The 21,208-nt window shown below is 46.2% G+C and overlaps 1 protein-coding gene across 1 annotated transcript in view; it reads right to left on the bottom strand.

Annotated features, from left to right (window-relative positions):
- Positions 1-21,208, bottom strand: part of col25a1 (collagen type XXV alpha 1 chain) — a gene marked incomplete at its 3' end in the record, with an annotated part of 949,643 nt that overhangs the window by 67,652 nt on the left and 860,783 nt on the right. The window contains exon 14 of the mRNA XM_081359232.1: positions 19,783-19,827. Within this exon, the coding sequence (XP_081215358.1) occupies positions 19,783-19,827 (45 nt within the window). The remainder of the gene's footprint in view (positions 1-19,782; positions 19,828-21,208) is intronic.

Raw genomic sequence — 21,208 nt, 5'->3', positions numbered from 1 at the left:
CGACCTATGTTTCCAAACTTCTGACGGTGGTTTCGTCTCGATTGGACTAGCGGTTTCGAAGATATAGCCAAATGTTTTTTAAGCGCTAAATCACAATGCTACACAAACCGTAAGGCGAAACCTAGCATGTTTGGTATCATAGGACTCGGCAAGGCTTCAGGAGTCTAATTAGATGAGTCTCGTGAAAATAAGTCGACCACACCCAAAGTTATAAGCATTTGGGAAAAAAAATGACCACTAGGTGGCGCTGTTTCAAAACTTCTCACACTCCTTCAGGACATCGTGCTGATGACCCATAACAAGTTTCGTAACAATCCGTTCATGCGTTGTTAAAATACAGCATTTTAGCACAAAATTCAAAATGGCCGACAGCCAAAATGGCCGATATGGTAAAATTTGACATCAGTCGACTTGGCATGTTGCCCTGAATCTAACGAGACCAATTGTATGATTTTTGGACAAACTGTTCAAAAGTTCTAAGCAAAAATAGCCATTTTTCATATCTCCGGACCAGTAGGGGGCGCTGCGCCGAAACGCAGCATGTAGCCTCAGGTCATGCTTGTGATGACAAGTACCAAGTTTGGTCTGAATCCGATAAAGTGTTGCGGAGATACAGCCCTACGACTGTTCTTGCAAGCGCTACGTAAAATTTGTTCGAGCGTTTATCGAAAACGGTTTGACGAATCAATTTGAATCCCATAACTTTTTGTCAGCACTGCCTGAAGATGATCTGGTTCAATTTTCGTGAAAATCGGACCAACCGCCTAGGACGAGTTCGAAAAAGTAGCTTTTTCAAAAAATTAAAAATGGCGGCCATATTTTTATGACGGAAAATGAAGTCATAGGGTGCAATCGAATCGGCATGAGCTCAGGAATCAGAGGAAAAAATAATTTCGCTGATTGGCCTTACGGTTCAAAAGTTATTAGCAAAATAAAAGTGAAATTTTGGACAGGTGGTGGCGCTAGAGGGAATGACTTAGACACACCAAAATTGGTGTATTTAATGATGGGACTGTCCTCTATCAGAATGTCAAACCATTACAACTTTCCCGCAATCGGTTCTATGGGCTGCCATAGACACCCAGTCGGAAGAAGGAAGAATAATAAATAGCAAGCAGCCATTACCGGGGCCAAGCAGAATAAGACGACAAGACATGTCGACATGTCTGAAAGTGTCAGACCAACTGCAACAATGAGCAGCATGATGAGATGAATCAGGTGTACTAAGTTTCATTTTTCTAGATCAAAGGGTTCAAATATATATTATAGTCGGAACGGTCTGGAGATGATACGATTCAATTTTGGGGAAAATCGGACAAACGGTCTAGGAGGAGTTCGAAAAAGTAAGTTTTGACTGAAAATCAAGATGGTGGACAGGAAGTTCGGCCAAATAAGGTAAACTTGGTATCTATGTTCTCGGCTTCTCACCAAAATTGGTGTATTTAATGTTGGGACTGTCCTCTATCAGAATGTCAAACCAAAACAACTTTCTCACAGTCGGTTCTATGGGCTGCCATAGACTCCCATGGCGGAAGAAGAATAATAAGAACGGGAACAGATACAACAGGTGCCTCCGCACCTTCGGTGCTTGGCCCCTAATAATAAGAACGGGAACAGATACAAAAGGTGCCTACGCACCTTCGGTGCTTGGCCCCTAATTAAAGCTGCAAGCAGCATTTATCGGGGTTCAAGCAGTTAAGGCCTTTAAGCACTAAAGCATCAAAAGACATTAAGTTTTATTTAGCAAGCATTTAACAACTGCCATCATAGATGAAAAAGTCCCTTTACAGCCAATACAGGCAGTTTACCATAGGAAATATATGGTTTTAAAGCGTTTTTACAGTTATAGCACATTTTGCCTAGTCTTCTTATAGTCTTGCCTGATCTCCTCCACTTTTATTAGTAGTACTCAAAGTGTGCCCATATATATGTGTCAGATTTGTTGTAAATATTTAATTTTGATAAGGAGTTTAGACAATTATATTCAGTGGCGTAACGAGCCAACACCGGGCCCTTAAGTAGGATTATCAAGGCGGGCCCCTTGATGACGCAATTGATGACATTGATGACGCAATGTCCGCGAGTAGGCTCCCATGAATAGGGCAGGATATGATCATACACAGCATATAAGAGATGAGATGACTAACAAAATCAGGAGTAGCCTACGCTCACCAAAAACAAAACAAAAAAAACAACAAAAAAACAATGGGGACAGCGCACTATAAAACATTGTTAGGCCTAGGTCCAAATACATGAAAAAGATGCTCTCTTACATTATAGCGGGATTTTCCGGGCTTTCCTATGTGCAACTGCAAAGTTGTCGATTAGATCAGGATTGTGCGCAAGCATTTCATGCGCGAAACCCCTAATAAGAGCATTTCATGCTTGAACCCCTAATAAGAATGAAGGCTTTTTGCCAGTTATAGCCCCACCTATGGTCCGATCTCCATGAAACTCTGCATGCTTCCTCAACATGTTCTGACACATATGCTCATCAATTTTGGTGAAGTTTTGAGTTTTCATTTGGGATTTATAGGCTTTTTAGTGTATTTTGCCACCACGCCCCTTTTCTAAATGACCCTGTTACAGCCACCCAAATGCAAAAGTTCGATAATTATTGATCTAGAGAGTCCAGAGAAATGTCCTAGACTGGTTTGGTTCCGATCTGGCGAAAAACCTAGGACTAGTTCGCAAAAGTAGGTTTCGGACAAAATTCGACATAGCAGACATCTTAAAATACAGCATTTTAGCACAAAATTCAAAATGGCTGACAGCCAAAATGGCCGATATGGTAAAATTGGATATCAGTCGACTCAGCATGTTGGCCTGAATCTAACGAGACCAATTTGATGATTTTTGGGCAAACTGTTCAGAAGTTATAAGCAAAAATAGCCATTTTTCATATCTCCGGACCAGTAGGTGGCGCTGCGCCGAAACGCAGCATGTAGCCTCAGGTCATGCTTGTGATGACATGTGCCAAGTTTGGTCTGAATCCAATAAAGCGTTGCGGAGATACAGCCTTACGTCTGTTTTTGCAAGCGCTACGTAAAATTTGTTTGTGGGTTTTTTCGAAAATTGCTAAGCGAATCAACTTGAATTCCATAACTTTTTTGTCGGCATGGTCTGTAGATGATCTGATTCAATTTTCATGGAAATTGGAGCAACGGCCTAGGAGGAGTTAGAAAAAGTAGCTTTTTCGGAAAATTCACAATGGCGGAAAACTTTTCATGATGGAAACAGGGTGCAATCGAATCGTCATGAGGTCAGGAATCAGAGGAAAAAAGAATTTTGTTTCTAGCCCTTGTGGTTCAAAAGTTATTAGAATAAACATGAGTGAAACTTTGGACAGTTGGTGGCGCTAGAGGGAATGACTTAGAAACACCAAAATTGGTGTATTTAATGTTGGGACTGTCCTCTATCAGAATGTCAAACCATTACAGGTTTGGCAGGCCCCGAGGCATGGCAGGAAGACGTAGTGTCTCGTTCCCTGTTCTCAGGGAACATAGGTTACAGTCGTAACCTGAGACGTTCCCTTTCGAAAGGGAACTCTACACTATGTCAGAATGACGCTATGGGGAACGATATACCAACGCCACCATGCTGAGGGGAGTGCATGCCCAAAGGCAGTGACAACTGTCCGAACCAGTAATTCAGAAAACACTGGAACCACTCACCCTTAGGTCACATCGGGCTGTCAGTGACAGCACTCCCTACCGGTCATCACCCAAGCTAATGAACCAAGAAACCGCCAGAACATAGTTAATGGGGGGTATATCTGGGCCAGCTCAAAGGCTTAGGACCACAGCTTCCAAAAGAAGGGGTCCCTTCTAGGGAGTGTGGCTAGGGGGCCCAAGGGACTCCCAGCCAGTCACTATTCAGGGGAGCGTGCCACCTGAAATACCACCAGGCAGGCCTGACCTGGTGTCACTATATAAGACACTAGAGTCTGGCCATTTTCTGTCTGTCTGAAGACAGAGCCTCTGGACACTTGCCTAAAGAAGGCATCCAACTCGAGGGACTGCAAAACAGGCAGTGAACCACTCAGCCCGGATCTCAGAGACGGGAAACCCTGGAGAGTATGACTCAGCATAGTGCTTTACAACCCTTGCCAGCGAGGGGAGTCTCTCTACTCGATCCATGGATCTACCCAGTGTTTGTGTTTCAAAACACTGAGGAGGCCTGTGAGGGCCTAAAGGGAGCTACCTCCAGGAAGGCCTGGTAGGACCTCTAACCTGGCGACCACAACATGGGGGAGCTTGTATTCAACCACAATATGTGGGAGCTTACCTTCAGGAAGGCCGGTGAGGCCTCTGACCTGGCAACCACAACATGTGGGAGTTCATATTAGGAAGGCCGGTGAGGCTTCTAACCTGGCGACCACAGCATGTGGGAGCTCCTATCAGGAAGGCCGGTGAGGCCTCTAACCTGGCGACCACAACATGTGGGAGCTTATATCAGGAAGGCCGGTGAGGCCTCTAACCTGGTGACCACAGCATGTGGGAGCTCCTATTAGGAAGGCCGGTGAGGCCTCTAACCTGGCGACCACATCATGTGGGAGCTCATATCAGGAAGGCCGGTGAGGGCTCTAACCTGGCGACCACAGGATGTGGGAGCTCACTTTCAGAAAGGGAATAAAGCGTACAGCGCACAACCCTTACCATAAAAAATGGAAATAGAAAGTACATGAAAGAAAGTGCATGTACTTAGCCATTCTGAACCCAAGAAGGCCTGATGAGGCCTCTAACCTGGCGACCACAGCATGTGGGAGCTCATACTCGGGAAGGCCGGTGAGGCCTGTAACACGGTGACCACAGTGTGTGGGAGCTCATCGGAATGTGGAAGTTAGCTAGAGAAAAACATCTGTCGTAATAAAGTGACGACAGGAAGTATCTAGAATGGGACCCGAAGTGAAAGACCAGGGTCTGAGCCACATAGGAAGGGACAGAAGCGATACGCGCATGACCCTTACCATAGAAAATGGATTTAGAAAATACACAAGACATAAGTCGTGTGACTTACCATAAGCATGGTTTAAAAAAGGTACGGAACGTATGTACCAAAAAGGAATGAAGTAAAGGTTTGCTCGTACTTCATCGCTCTAAAAACACAGTATGTGTGAGCCCACATTCGGGAAGGCCGGATGAGGCCTGTAACCTGACATGTAAAAGCTCAAACCCAGGAAGGCCTGGTGAGGCCTGTAACCAGGGAACCACCGTACGTGGGAACCTATAATCAGGAAAGCCAGAAGAAGCCTGCAACCTGATAGACACAATACGTGGGAGTTCTCATTCAGTAAGGCCTGGTGAGGCCTGCCACCTGACATGAAAGAACTCATAACCAGGAAGGCCGCAGAGGCCTAAAGCCTGGTGACCACTAATTGTGGAAGGTTAAAACTCAGAAAGGCCGGTGAGGCCTGTGACCTAACGACCACCGCACGTGGGAGCTCAAATTCAAGAAGGCCTGGTGAGGCCTATAACTTGATAATCACAGTAAGTGGAAGCTCACAGCATGTAGGAGCTCACATTCAGGAAGGCCGGCGAGGCCTGTAACCTGACATGTGAAGGCTCCTAACCAAGAAGGCCTGGTGAGGCCTATAACCTGGCGACTACAGTATGTGGGAGCTCATATACAACCACAGTATGTGGGAGCTCATACTCAGGAAGGCCTGGTGAGGCCTCTGACCTGATAACCACAGAATGTGGGAGCTCATAACCAGGAAGGCCAGATGAGGCCTGTAACCTGATGACCACAGTATGTAGGAGCTCACATTCAGGAAGGCCGGTGAGGCCTGTAACCTGACATGTGGAGGCTCTTAACCAAGAAGGCCTGGTAAGGCCTATAACCTGGCGACTATAGTATGTGGGAGCTCATATACAACCACAGCATGGGGGGAGCTCATACTCAGGAAGGCCGGTGAGGCCTCTAACCTGGCGACCACAGCATGTGGGAGCTCAAATCAGGAAGGCCTAGTGAGGCCTCTGACCTGGTAACCATATAACATGGGAGCTCATATTCACCACAGTATGTGGGAGCTCACATTCAGGAAGGCCAGTGAGGCCTGTAACCTAACATCTGGAGGCTCGTAACCAGGAAGGCCTGGTGAGACCTATAACCTGGCAACTACAGTATGTGGGAGCTCATATTCAACCACAGTATGTGGGAGCTCATACTCAGGAAGGCCTAGTGAGGCCTGTGACCTGACAACCACAGCATGTGGGAGCTCATATTCAAGAAGGCCTAGTGAGGCCTATAACTTGATAACCACAGAATGTGGGAACTCATATTCAACCACAGTGTGTGGGAGCTCATATTCAGGAAGGCCTAGTAAGGCCTGTAACCTGGCGACCACAGTATGTGGGAGCTCATAACCAGGAAGGCCGGATGAGGCCTGTAACCTGATGACCACAGTATGTGGGAGCTCACATTCAGGAAGGCCGGGTGAGGCCTGCAACCTGACATGTAGAAGCCCATCACCAGGAAGGCCGGTGAGGCCTGTAACCTGGCGCCACAGTATGTGGGAGCTCATAACCAGGAAGGCCTGGCGAGGCCTGTAACGTGGCGACCACCGTGTATGGGAGCTCATATTCAGGAAGGCCTAGTAAGGCCTGTAACCTGATATCCCAGTATGTGGGAGCTCATAACCAGGAAGGCTGGATGAGGCCTGTAACCTGGCGACCACAGTATGTGGGAGCTCATAACCAGGAAGGCCTGATGAGGCCTGTAACCTGATTACCACAGTATGTGGGAGCTCACATTCAGGAAGGCCGGTGAGGCCTGTAACCTGACATGTGGAAGCTCATAACCAGGAAGGCCTGGTGAGGCCTATAACCTGGCAACTACAGTATGTGGGAGCTCATACTCAGGAAGGCCTAGTGAGGCCTATGACCTGATAACCACAGTATGTGGGAGCTCATTTTCAAGAAGGCCTGGTGAGGCCTATAACTTGATAACCACAGTATGTGGGAGCTCTTATTCAACCACAGTAAGTGGGAGCTCATACTCAGGAAGGCCTAGTGAGGCCTCTGACCTGCTAACCACAGTATGTGGGAGCTCATATACAGGAAGGCCTGGTGAGGCCTCTGACCTGATAACCACAGAATGTGGGAGCTCATATTCAGGAAGGCCTGGTGAGGCCTCTGACCTGATAACCACAGTATGTGGGAGCTCATATTCAACCACAGTATGTGGGAGCTCATACTCAGGAAGGCCTGGTGAGGCCTATGACCTGATAACCACAGTATGTGGGAGCTCATATTCAAGAAGGCTTGGTGAAGCCTATAACTTGATAACCACAGAATGTGGGAGCTCATATCACAGTATGTGGGAGCTCATATTCAAGAAGGCCTGGTGAGGCCTATAACTTGATAACCACAGAATGTGGGAGCTCATATTCAACCACAGTATGTGGGAGCTCATTTTCAGGAAGGCCTAGTGAGGCCTATGACCTGATAACCACATTATATGGGAGCTATATTTAAGAAGGCCTGGAGAGGCCTATAACTTGATAACCACAGTATGTGGGAGCTCATATTCAGGAAGGCCTAGTGAGGCCTATGACCTGATAACCATAATATGTGGGAGCTCATTTAACCATAGTATGTGGAAGCTCATATTCAGGAAGGCCTAGTGAGGCCTATAACCTGATAACCACATTACTCCTTGACAGTCAATTCCTGGGAGATCACCTAAGGGAGGCCCAAGCACTGTCCGGTTGCAAAATGGGGACTGTCTGGTCAAGGAGGCCTGTTAAGACCTACTACCTGACCATCGAAAAAATCTTTAGATTTACTTTCTTACCCATAACATTTTGCCCCAGACTCTAAAACAGGAGATGTGGTCTGAAAAGAAACAGAAATATGTTAATTTCGCATTTTACAAAAAGACCAGAATTACACCTGCTCTTTTTGTTCACTGCTCATTTTTCAATTAAAATGCAGCCAAAAACACTGGATAACGCGATCTGGATGATAGGCTAAATTACTAAATATCTAACTTCTTAAGTCAGAATATTTCCACCATTTTAATTCATAGAATTAAATGCAGCCATAATCACCAGACAATACTGTTTTAACATTTATACGTTCTCGTAATCTACACACTGCCTCGGCAAGCGCGAGAAACGAGCCATTAAATAAATATTTGGCTTTCATCCCTCGAGAAGAAAGTCAACAGGTGCGAGGTTGAAACATCCGACAGCGCACAGATTTTTTCTCTCTCACGCGCGCCGAGATATTTCTTAATGAACACTGCCAGCACCCTCAGGAACTGACTGTGAACGCCTCGTACCCAAACAGTATTGTTTCACAGATCGCACGCACCACAGCTCAGATGCTGAACCCTCCTCCCTCGAGAAAAGGGTCCGCGAAAGCGGAGCATTTTTAAATAAAAAACGCTCACAGTTTGCACAAGAGGCTCTCTCGAGAGCCTCCCGCGCGCTTCAGCGATATTCTCAATACAGACAAACAGTCCCTGAAGACGAAAAGATGTTGTCATGTATGCAAGGCTTCCCTTTATACATCCAGGTTGCGCGTTAATCAATCAAGCTGATGATTCACGGGCTGTCGCCGGTCAACATAATTGACGTGAGTTGATATTTATTTCAGACACCTGTCACGCCTGAGGCGTTCCCCATAGCGTCATTCTGACGTAGTGTAGAGTTCCCTTTCGAAAGGGAACCACAGCTGGCAGGTTTTTTTTTTTTTTTTTTACATAAACTGAAGTTCAATGCCATAAAATCTAAAATATTACTACCGTATTTTTTTACGGTAAAGCACTTGCAAGCTGCTAGTTTTTTACCGTAAACTTTAGTTCAGTGCCGTAAAAGCAAAAAAATTCTACCGTATTTTTTACGGTAAAGTACTGGCAACCACAGCTGCCAGTTTTTTTCCATAATATTTAGATCACTGCCGTAAAACCGAAAATGTTACTACCATATTTTTTTACGGTAAAGTACTGGCAACCAGCTGCCAGTTTTTTACCGTAATTTTTAGTTCGATGATGTAAAACTTTGTAAATTTAGTAATCAATTGCCATGGTATTTTTTACGGTAAATGCAACGGTAAGTTTTTGTTTTACAGTGACTTCCAAAATCCATACATTTGACAGTATATTAATGTAAAATTACATGAAATGTCCCGTGAGAGCTATTACAGTTTTTCACTGTATATAGTAAGGGAACATACTGTTAAGTAATTAACATTTCTTTTCCGTTGCTTTTTTACAGTTTTTTACTGTTAAAATTACGAACATTTTTTATAGTGTAACATTATTCACTGTATTTTTTCATAGGTGCATGTTTGTCCACCAAAGGGTAAAATAATCTTTCAAATGCTGACAATGCATTATCAGGATGAACTTCCTTATAAACATCAATCCAACATACATTATTTAAGTCTGTACAAAATTATTCTTGACTGAATCTCTTATATGATCTTAATAAATTACTTTTGGTTTCCTAAGTTTTTTAAGTGTTTACATGCTTGCTAAATAAAACATAACAATATATTTTTACGTATGTGCTTAAAGGCCTTAAACCGCTTGAACCCCGATAAATGCTGCTTGCAGCTTTAATTTTTTTATATTTTTGCAAAGGTCCCTTTAGGGGCTCCGTATTGATGTGTGAAATAAAGATAAAAAAATCATAATTTTAATTATCGCACAATGAACTTCAGATTCAAAACATATAAAAGCAATATCACTCAATCAAGCTGCTGTTCTGTGGGCCATGGGCCATGGCCTCGTGTTTACCTCCAAATCACAGCCTTGCTGATATGCAGACTAACAGCACAATTGCGACTGGGTGTGTTATTTGTTTTGTACCAGTTACTTTGTCTATTTTTTTTTAGGGATGCAAAGTCATCAGTGGTGAAAAAGGTGACAAAGATATATCAAACCCCCTACAGTGGGCCCAGGGTCATGCCCAACCCGAGTAAAAAATTCAGGTAAAATCAGCTTAAAAAATTTGGATTTACAATTCATTTTATGCTTGAGGAAATAGGGGACTCAGTCACAGTCGTTTTCACCCACATTCTGCTTTTTTTATTGAACCAATTTAATATGTCTATACTACTACTACTACTACTACTACTAATTACAATTATTATTTTTATTATTATTTAAATATTATTTTGTATTTTATAAAATTTTGAAAATAAAAAAAATCAATAAAGAAATATGAATATACTGATACCTACTATAAAATAAATAAATTATTGTTTAATAACAATAATGACCATTTTATTTGACAGAAAAAAGTAAAATTATAATACTAATATTTGTGGCTGTCTTCATTCCTTTGCTTTCAAACATTTCATTTTGGCGGAAAACTGCAGAAAGCCTTTAAAGCTTCTATTTTGTTGACAACAGATTTATAAAATTTGGAAATATGGTTTATGCTGTTAGCGTTTTCAAATGCATGCTGTGTCCCAAACTCACAGCACTTGCAGAGATGAAGTTTATATGGAGCAACATTTACTGCGAACTGAGTAAAAACAGGGTCATGAGCTGCGTTTGTGTAAATGAAAACAGTGATACTCTACAAACACTGACGGAAGTAGGACAGAATTAGTATTTTGAACAAACCGTTAAAATAAATGAGTCAATGATTCACTCATAAATACAGTCACTTGTTGCTACCAACTGGCATAACATTTTAATGTGCAGAAAGAATCACTGAAAAATCCACAACACTAAAAATACATAGACTGACAGCAGCACTACTGGAACACCACTAGGCTAATCAAATTCAAGGACCAAAATTAATCATTGTATAATTAGCCTATAAACGATACACAGATACAGCTCGACCACCCACGGAAAAACATGGGATATTCTCCAATCCATGTAACCAATCAAAAATCAATTGAGATTTAAAAACCTCTCTTACTGGTGGATCTGACATCTGGTCCTGGATTATCGTAATATACACAATTCTACCGTTATATTTATCATTACAACCTGACACAAAAGCTTGTGATTTCTGTCTCATGCACATATGAATTAGGTGGGTGAGAGGGTTTGGAATGTGGGCACCCACAGGCATAAACATAAATCAGCGACTATGCAAAGATATGCAGATTTTAGTGACAATATTGAGCAATCAAACTCTGTCTCAATGTTTCTATTGCTGATCTGTAAAATAAAATATATTTTATGCAATTTTGTCATCACTGTTTGCTCCGTATACAATAATAAAATTTATAGGTAACATTATTCAATCTCACTTTTGGGAGAGATCTTTTCACTTAGCCTTATTCACAGCAGAGTCTGCCAAAACACTTGGCAATTTTCTCACACAGTCTGGATGTGTGCCTGCCTCTGCCTTCATTATTTTATCTTTTCGGCTTTACCCAGTATAGATCTTAAACCTGTATCCTGTAATGTTTTCCAGGCAATGATTCCAGAGCATAACCGAGAGTGTGCAGACAGTGCAGAAAGGACTGAAACATTACACATCAATGCTCTTAGTCAGTGGTGAATCATACATGGGTTGTCTTGGTCTGATTAATGTTAACAAAGTCCTTTTCAAAGAAAGTCTGTTCACTCAGCAGCCATATTTGGAATGGCTTCGGGTAGCTACTTCAGGCATCCAAGACCTATCTACTTCAGTGGGGAAATCGTCTCGGTTACGTATGGTAACCCTCGTTCCCTGAGTCCAGGGAACGGAGACGCCTCGTCGGGGGAGTTCCCCTGACGAATTGGGATCACGCTAGGGAGACCAATTGCCTTCGAGTGAATTAAAACGAGCCAATGAACATTGGCATGCAACATTTGCATTCCGCAGCCCGCCTACCAGCGCGGGTATAAAGCCCGGAAGCAAACATTGCATCATCGCTTTTCGCTGAGGAGCCGAACAGTGTCCAGCCCTCCGCGAAGGTACAGCAACATGGCGACGGGACGAGGCGTCTCCGTTCCCTGGACTCAGGGAACGAGGGTTACCATACGTAACCGAGACGTTCCCTTTCGTCAGCAGGGAACTCCGACGCCTCGTCGGGGGAGTTCCCCTGACGAATTGGGATCCCTACCAAAACGCCATGGTGCTGGCCCCTTCCAGCGCCCAGCTAAGCTACAGCCCTGCAGCAGTTTCCAGAAATTTTGCGGGAGCTAGCTAGGGAATCACACTGCTGTTCCACAAGACCCAATCAGTGGATATTGGATAACACTGGGAAAGCGTGCCCGTCCCCAAGGAAAATAATAATGGGGGGGAACGCTGCGGAAGCTGAGGCAGCCTAGAGGAAGGCCCTCAAATACACACATGTACTAACCACGTAGGGTAGTGAAACATATGGCAGTCCTTGAAGGTAGTCCCAGTCCGGAGGAGTGTGGAGCGTACTCAACAGGGACGACAGAATGAGTCTGTCAAGGGGAAGACACGGCTGAACTGCACGTGGCAATCATGGGTCACCGCAGGGACCACTGGAAAAGCACCCAGTCTACTAGCAACTCCTTACTGAAGGTAGCAGACCTGGTGCCGGGCGGTCCGCAACGCCTGGCACCGGAGGGGTGATGGAGGAACTCACAAGGTTAGCCGTTTGTTGGGTAACCAACGGAGCAAAAAGACGCACGTATCCGCTCACGGAATGGCGTCGCAAGCCGACACACCTATTCCCTCTAATTACTGGCCGTAGCGAGTACTCGGGAGGAAACCGGTTCCACACGTAGGCTATAAAACCTAGCGAACGTGTTCGGTGTCGCCCAGCCCGCAGCTCTACAAATGTCTGTTAGCGAGGCGCCTTGTGCCAGAGCCCAAGAAGCGGCAACACTCCTAGTGGAATGAGCCCGCAACCTGGGAGGGCAGGGCTCACCCTGGGACTCATAAGCCCTGGTGATAGCATCCACTATCCAGTGGGCTAACCTCTGCTTGGAGACAGCCTTCCCCTTCTGCTGGCCTCCATAACAACAAAGAGCTGATCTGAGGTCCTAAAGCTTTGCGTTCTGTCTATATAAACCCAGAGGGCCCGGACGGGACAGAGAAAAGCTAGGGCTGGGTCTGCCTCCTCCTGGGGCAGCGCTTGCAGGTTCACTACCTGGTCCGCGAAGGGAGTGGTAGGAACCTTGGGCACATATCCGAGCCTGGGTCTCAATATAACCTGAGAAAGGCCAGGCCCGAACTCTAGGCACGATTCGTCGACCGAAAATGCCTGCAGATCCCCCACCCTCTTGAAGGAAGCCAATGCTAACAGGAGCGCTGTCTTAATGGACAGGATTTTAAGCTCGACTGTCAGCAAAGGCTCAAAAGGAGGACTTTGGAGCGCTTTAAGCACTAAAGTTAAGTCCCAAGAGGGTACAGGGTGCAAGTCGCGAGGTGGATTTAGCCTCCTAGCACCCTTGAGGAATCTGATGACCAGGTCGTGCTTCCCCACGGACTTACCTTCAACTACATCGTGATGTGCGGCTATTGCGGCAACATACACTCTGAGGGTAGAGGGAGACAGCCTTCAACCCCTGTTGTAGGAAGGAGAGCACGACTCTGATCGGGCAAGTTCGTGGGTTCTCCCCGTGGGAAGAACACCAGCCGACGAACAGGTTCCACTTCAGAGCGTAGAGGCGCCTCGTAGAGGGGGCTCTAGCTGAAGAGATGGTATCTACCACTGCCTGTGGCAGGCCATCTAGAACCTCCGCATCCCGTCCAGGGACCAGACATGGAGTTTCCAGAGGTCTGGACACGGGTGCCATAGAGTGCCCCGTCTCTGAGAAAGAAGGTCGTTCCTCAGAGGAATCGGCCAAGGAGGGGCTGTCGCGAGGAGCATGAGTTCTGGGAACCAAGTCCGGGTTGGCCAATACGGGGCTACCAAAAGGACCTGCTCCTCGTCCTCCCTGACCTTGCACAGTGTCTGTGCAAGAAGGCTCACTGGGGGGAACGCATATTTGCGTAAGTCCCGGGGCCAGCTGTGTGCCAGGGCACCCGTGCTGAGAGTTCCTTCGGTCAGGGAGTAATACCACTGGCAATGGGTCGTGTCCGGAGAGGCAAACAGGTCTACCTGTGCGGCTCCGAAGATTCGCCAAATCAGCTGGACCACCTGGGGATGGAGTCGCCATTCTCCCAGAAGGGAAGGCTGACGTGAAAGCTCGTCGGCCACACAATTGAATTCCCCTGGGACATGAACGGCACGAAGCGACCTCAGATGCTTCTGACTCCATTGGAGGAGGTGGGAGGCGAGTCGCGACATACGACGGGAGCGCAGACCACCTTGTCGGTTGATGTACGCAACGGTCGCAGTGCTGTCCGTACGGACCAGTACGTGCTTGTGTCTGAGAAACCCCTTGAGGCGACACAAGGCCAAGCGTACTGCTTGCAACTCTAGGCAGTTGATGTGCCAATGCAGCTGGGGCCCCGTCCACAGACCCGAGACTGCATGCCCTTTGTACGTGGCCCCCCAACCCTTGGCAGAAGCATCTGTGAACACCACAGCATGCCTGGAAATCTTGGACTAGGGGCACTCCGGCCCGTAGAAACTCAGGATCCGACCAAGGGGTGAAGGTTTGGCGACAGTGCGGGGTGACTTTGACCCGGAACGTGCCGCTCTGCCACGCCCACCTCGGGACTCGATCGTGAAGCCAGTGCCGGAGCGGTCTCATATGCAACAAGCCGAGCGGCGTTACTGCGGCTGCGGCTGCCATATGCCCCAGGAGCCTCTGAAACTGTTTCAGTGGGACCGCTGTCCTGCCTCGAAAGGACTTGAGACAGGTGAGCACTGACTGGACGCGCTCCTCTGTGAGGCGCGCAGTCTGAGCGACCGAGTCCAGTTTCACACCGAGATAAGAGATCCTCTGCACGGGGCAGAGTTTGCTCTTCTCCCAGTTGACCTGAAGCCCCAACTGACTGAGGTGACGGAGCACCATGTCCCTGTGATCGCACAACACATCTCGCGAGTGAGCAAGAATGAGCCAGTCGTCGAGATAGTTGAGAATGCGAACGCCTTGTTCTCTCATGGGAACAATGGCCACCTCCGCGACTTTCGTGAAGACACGGGGCGACAGGGCCAGCCCGAAGGGTAGGACCTTGTACTGATATGCTCGACCCTCGAAAGCAAACCAAAGAAATGGTCTGTGTCGAGGAAGAATCGAGACATGAAAGTACGCGTCCTTCAGGTCGATCGCTGCAAACCAATCCCGGGGACGGATGCATTCGAAAATGCGTTTCTGCGTGAGCATCTTGAACGGGAGCTTGTGCAGGGCCCGATTCAATACTCGCAGATCCAGGATTGGCCGTAACCCACCGCCTTTCTTGGGTACAATGAAGTAAGGGCTGTAAAACCCTGACCTCATATCGGCTGGAGGGACCGGCTCGAACGCGTCCTTCGCCAGCAGGGCGTCGATCTCTTTCCGCAAGATAGGAGCATCCACTGGACGCACATGGGTAAAGTGGATGCCCTTGAACTTGGGAGGCCGGTGTGCAAACTGAGTTGCATAGCCGAGCCGAAAGGTGTGGATGAGCCAGTGCGACGGCCTCGGGAGCGCTAGCCAGGCTCCGAGAAACTGCCGCAACGAGCCCACCCGCACCGCCGGCGTACCCGCGGAGGGGCAGCGAGGCGGAAGGCAGGGACACGGCTCCGGTGGCATTGTAGCGGCCGAGAGCGGGGTCTGGGTGTGTATTTGGACAACACCTACCTGCCTCCACCGGGGGACAGACGGCAGAGAAGACCCTAGAGTGTTCTGCTGCGGGCTGTCGCCTGGCAAGAGAAGGGGAGGAGACGAGGAGCGAGGCCCAAGGGCGGCTGCTGGTCTCCGTACCTTCCCGCCCAGCAGCAGACAGGAGTGACGTGACCGGGGTGGCGCCACTGCTATCTGAGAGCTGGGGAGAGGGGAACGAGAGCGGCGCAGCTCGGGGGCGGCGCACACTGCCATTCTGACCCTCTCAGACGGAGGAGACTGGTCTTATTTTACTGCCAGTCTCGACCGTGAGGGGAAACGAGGAGCGAGGCCCGGGGGCATCGAGTCCTGGTTTCCGCCTCACCCAGCGAGAGACGAGAGTGACGAGGCCGAAGCCCTCACTGCCATCTGAGCGCTGGGGCCCGTGAGCGACTTAGAGGAAGTGGACTGCTCAAACTTTGGGTACCACTGACTGGATGACCAGCGGCGGAACAGAAACAAAATTCTCCACCCGGCCCTCTCCCGGGGGAAGGAGTGGTGATGACACGCACTCCCGAAGAGCAGAATGTCACATACTCTGGTCGCTTCTCTCAGAGTTATTTCCCTTCCTTTTGCTAGGGGGAAACAACTCTGAGCGGGCTGGTTTTGAGGCGCTCCTGGACCACAAGTGTGGACATCGTCTGACCGAGGGCCAGCGTTGTGACTAATCACGGTCAGTCACTAAGCGCAGCTCCACCCCGAGTCAGAACTACCCACGTGCAGTGAAAGTGCAGGGGTAGTGAGAGAGGAAAAACTTCTGCAGATTTAGGCATGTTTGGCTTGCCATATTGGCACCAAAAAGCTTCCATACTGCCAAAATTTTTCACACACATCCAGGCACTTTAGAATAGCCCAGGAAAGTGTGGCTGTCAAGTCTGAATCTTCAGCATGAGAACACACCATTATAGAAGGAACTCAGCATTATTTTCAGAGTATAACAGCCCTCTCTCCGATGTAGCAATCGACATCTGCCCTCCCCTGGGGCCCCGAATGAAATGCTTGGTCCCTCATGAGAAAGACCAGAATCCCATCCGAAAGCCTCGACGGCACACGGCATGCTGAGCGGCTCAAGCCTTTACGAGAAAGGGGAGACGAACAACGTGCCGACGTGGTTATGCACTCATGAGAGAACATAACCACCCACAAACACAGTCTCAACACACTGATTAGGCATGTGAAACAGTGATCATGGCCGTCAACCAGGCATGCAAGACAGTGAACGTGGCCATCGCCTTGATGACACACGGCACGCTGAGCGCTCAAGCCTGCAGGCAAGGCGAACAACGTGCCGACGTGGTCATGCTCTCATAAGAAAGCATAAACCACCCACGAACACAGTCTCAGCATGTTTGCGATGCGCTAGAGGAGTAGGAAGCTCGTGAGGATCTTTCACCTGGCGAGACATTCCGTACTGTAACCCTCAGACCACCAAATGCTCATTAACCAAAGTAGTCCTCTTTTTAGAAAAGGAACTAAATTGGGGAACAAGCAAATGGGACTCAACCTCGTAGAGGCACACGAGTCTCGGCCGCGCATCTAGAGCGCCGAATGACGCGCGCTGAGTTGCCGTGACAACCCGCGCTGTCAGCCGGCGCTCGACGGCACACGGCACATTGAACGGCTCGATCCTTTAAAAAGGGGAGACGAACAACGTGCCGACGTGGTCATGCACTCATGAGAGAGCATGAACCACCCACGAACGCAGCTTCAACACACCGATTAGGCATGTGAAACAGCGGTCGTGGCCGTCAATGAGGACAGGAAACGATCGCATCCAGAAACACACGAGTGAAACGTCATCCTGAAAAGGACGCGATCTTCACTCGTGTTGCTCTTTCAGGAAGAAAGTACTCTCTTTATTGTGCTGAAGCACACAGGGATCCAACGCGGCGACACAGCGGGGAAACTGCAAGCCCGCTGTGCGCACTCAACCGTTTACCAGCTGTGAAAACAGCTTTTGAATTAACAGTGTAGACGCAGCCGGCAGACAGGAATCGCGTGGTCGCTGAAGCGCCGTCTCACCAACACAGAAAGATCCCCTCCTGAAACAGCAGACTCGTAGAGCGTAAGAAAGATACAATCTTAAGCTCATTCACTCAAAGAGGACACAAACGGTCGGCTCCGAAGCAATAAGCGATGATGCAATGTTTGCTTCCGGGCTTTATACCCGCGCTGGTAGGCGGGCTGCGGAATGCAAATGTTGCATGCCAATGTTCATTGGCTCGTTTTAATTCACTCGAAGGCAATTGGTCTCCCTAGCGTGATCCCAATTCGTCAGGGGAACTCCCCCGACGAGGCGTCGGAGTTCCCTGCTGACGAAAGGGAACCTGAATTCTCAAAAACTGCTTGCTATAGTCACATTTAAATGAACATTTATTTCATTACAACTTTTATATCCTATTTTATGTTCAAATAGCATTTTTAAAAAGCTTTGGGCCAGCCAAAGCGCATGTGCATTCCTAAGCACAAGTCTCAGGATACTGACAGTGGCAACCAGAGATTCTAATGACAGCTGTGGTGACGCATGACTTGATCAAATTGCAACTGGTTCCTTTATTTAGAAGGTGGGACTTATACTGCCATGCTTTGAATATTTAAAGTCTAAGATGGTTGCACATATGGACAAGAAGCACTGAAGAAGGTGGATGACAGGGACATGTAATTATTTTAAGAGACTAATTGTGATAATATTTGCTGTACAAATGTTGCAGTATGTTTGAAATATATCACTAGCTAAACCTGATTTGAGTCTGACTATGTGCCTGTTAATTGCCCATTATTGCGGTAATATTAGAGTGGTAATATTTCCTCCACGCCTTTCTGAAGATTCCGCTCTGGCTGCTCAGAACCACTCGATCAACCCAGAATGCCCTTTGTGATTTGCTGGTTCATGAATCTGTGAAATATGTTTAAATTATGGAGTTCAAATATTGTTTTAATGAAGTTACACATTACACATAAATGCACAGTAATTATCAAAGTAAAGAATGAATAAGGAGAAGAAATTGAAAGGAAGTGTGGAAAAACTGAGTTAGCAAAGATTCATCTTGTGATGTTCTCACAGCAAAGTTATTTTTCGTTCTTTGCTTAGGGGTGAAACTTAAAAGAGGTTTGAAATACCTTTGCAGCGGTATACTGTTAGTGAGCATCCCGACACCCTCACTCTGCTGAGAGCGGTGTTTATATAAATATGTAAATATGTGCTGCATCCTTTCCTCTCAATAACAAAAACACATAACAAAAATGACAGGGGTGAAAAAAAAAAAACGCAGTAAAGAAAGCATTTGATCATAGCGACGTGGATATATTTGTACAAACTCTGAAATTCAGCACTCCAATTAAGTCACGTCATGTTTATTTACTTTATACAATATATTGCTTTATAGCCACAATGTTCATAACTGTTATCTATAGTCTACTCTAATTGAGACATTTATTCAAGAAATTCATTACAAACAGAAAGACATATAGGACAGAGAAATTCCATGTCAGAGCGGGATTTAAACGAACTTCGTTTTACCAGTGAGCATGAGCAGTACATGAATGTAGCATTTGCTTGGGTCGTGAGCGACTGAGCAGACTGCACTGGCATAGAGCGGAATATTGAGTGGAGCATCACACCGCTCCACTTCACTTACATGCTCTGATGTCTGCTGTTATAAAAAGTTTAAGGCTTTAAGTTCCTATGATGCTAACTTCCTGAATCATATTTTACACATTTGGCAAAATAGGTCTATTACAGCTATGTAGAAAGATCAAAGACTTTCCCAAGAAACAACGTTTTATCATGTGTCCTATTTTCTGTGTCCAAACTGTTGAAATAAATGGAATATAATTCCATAAAGTCATATTACTACCACATTAGAGTTATAGGTGTATTAGCCTCAAAACATATGTATCAATGCGTTAAATACTTTTAGAATAATAATAATAAACAAATAGAATGATGACTAGTACACTATTCAGCATAAAACAATTAAACTGAATTATTTTAATAGTAAAAATAAATTTAATTTCACAGTCTACAGTGTAGTTATGTTGTTCTATGAGTAGCAATGTCACAATATCACAGTCCATACACCCCCAGTTAATCATGTTATAGTTAAGCATGTTATACTATTAAATATGTATAGACAAGATGTTCAGCCTGACCTTCTCTCCGGTGTCACCTTTTGGCCCCTGCTCTCCCATGTCTCCCTGTCAGAGAAAGAATATAATATTTAATATTTCAATACATTGCATAAACTGTAGACAAGCAGTGTTGCCTCATTATACACTGTTGTTTCATGTTAAAACAAAACATTAGAGAAAACAAGCATAACTGGCTTTAGTTAAAAGATTAATTAAAAGTGTATAAACTATTTAATGAGAGATCTATTAAAAAGCAAAGACAGTTCTAAATGTAAGTTTAAAAAAATACAAAGAACGCATCTGTCAAGTTTTATTGTAACAAATAAAATGTCTATTTCTGCAGCTGGTCTAGTGGTGATGACCTTTCTATGTTTGATTCCAGCCATTTCAAGCTCCAAAGAAATGTCTGGATGCAGTGCAGGTCTAGGGTGGGATGGAATCTGCTTCATTATATTTGACCTGTTTGAAAATGTGTGGGTGTTTGACTCAATGAGACGAAATGGTCCAAAATTGGTCTAAATGAGCATTTTCAGAAAGAAAGGGTGGTGGAAGCCTGTGGTTAAGGGTAAGTCTGCCAACTGCTTCAAGTATGATCCCTGGTAGGAGTGATCCAAGACATGAAGAGAAACAGATCACTATCAACATTGTCCCCTTGACACATTGTCCTCACAGTTAATGAACTGTCACCGAGAATAAAGCTTTTGACAAGTAACAAACTTTTTAAAACTGTGCCATGTGTGTTTGGCTGCCTCTTTGAAAGTCATTTAGAAAAAGAATTCTGAAGACACATAGCCTGGAAATCCAGACCTAAATCTGAAAGATTAATGGTGTGGCATTGACTAATGAAAATCGGCCAGCTCGAGGGGCAGCACCAAGCATGCATTTGAAAATCTCACTGCACGCAATTGGATAACACTACGACCAATCACAACAAGCCCCATACGCTTAGCTACCAGGGGAGCTAATTGGTAGATTAGACTCTTGCCATATCCGGTTGGCAAAACAGCAAAAACGCCCTTCTTGCAAAGGAACGATTCGAGCGCCTTCTGCTCCTCTTTTAGATAAAAAGCCAACTCGTTCATTGTAGCGGTAAAAGCCGTTTCAAACAACTGGTGTTCATCCATAGCCATCTTGCAATGTTTACTAATGACTTCGACGTCACAGCGCTGTCGTCATCTGTTTAGCTCGCTTCTGGCCCCCTATATCAGATAACCCGATGTGATTGGTGCAGCTTGGATACAAGGGCATATTTAATGAGCATCATTACTCGACGCCAGAGTAAACTCGCTGAGCAAATTCAACTTGTACTCTCACGAGAACTCTGGATTTCCAGGGTAGAAGACACACATGGCGGTGCATAAAATTGGAGAAAATTAATAATTGCCATGTGCTCATACTAATTCTTTTTTTACTCACATTCAGCCAACATGTCAGATGAGAAGGGGCA

Source organism: Scardinius erythrophthalmus (assembly GCF_964197995.2).
Source record: "Scardinius erythrophthalmus genome assembly, chromosome: 2".
NCBI classification, from domain to species: Eukaryota; Metazoa; Chordata; class Actinopteri; order Cypriniformes; family Leuciscidae; genus Scardinius; species Scardinius erythrophthalmus.
Note: the sequence above shows the minus strand (reverse complement) of the source record. Positions and strands in the feature narration are given on the sequence as shown.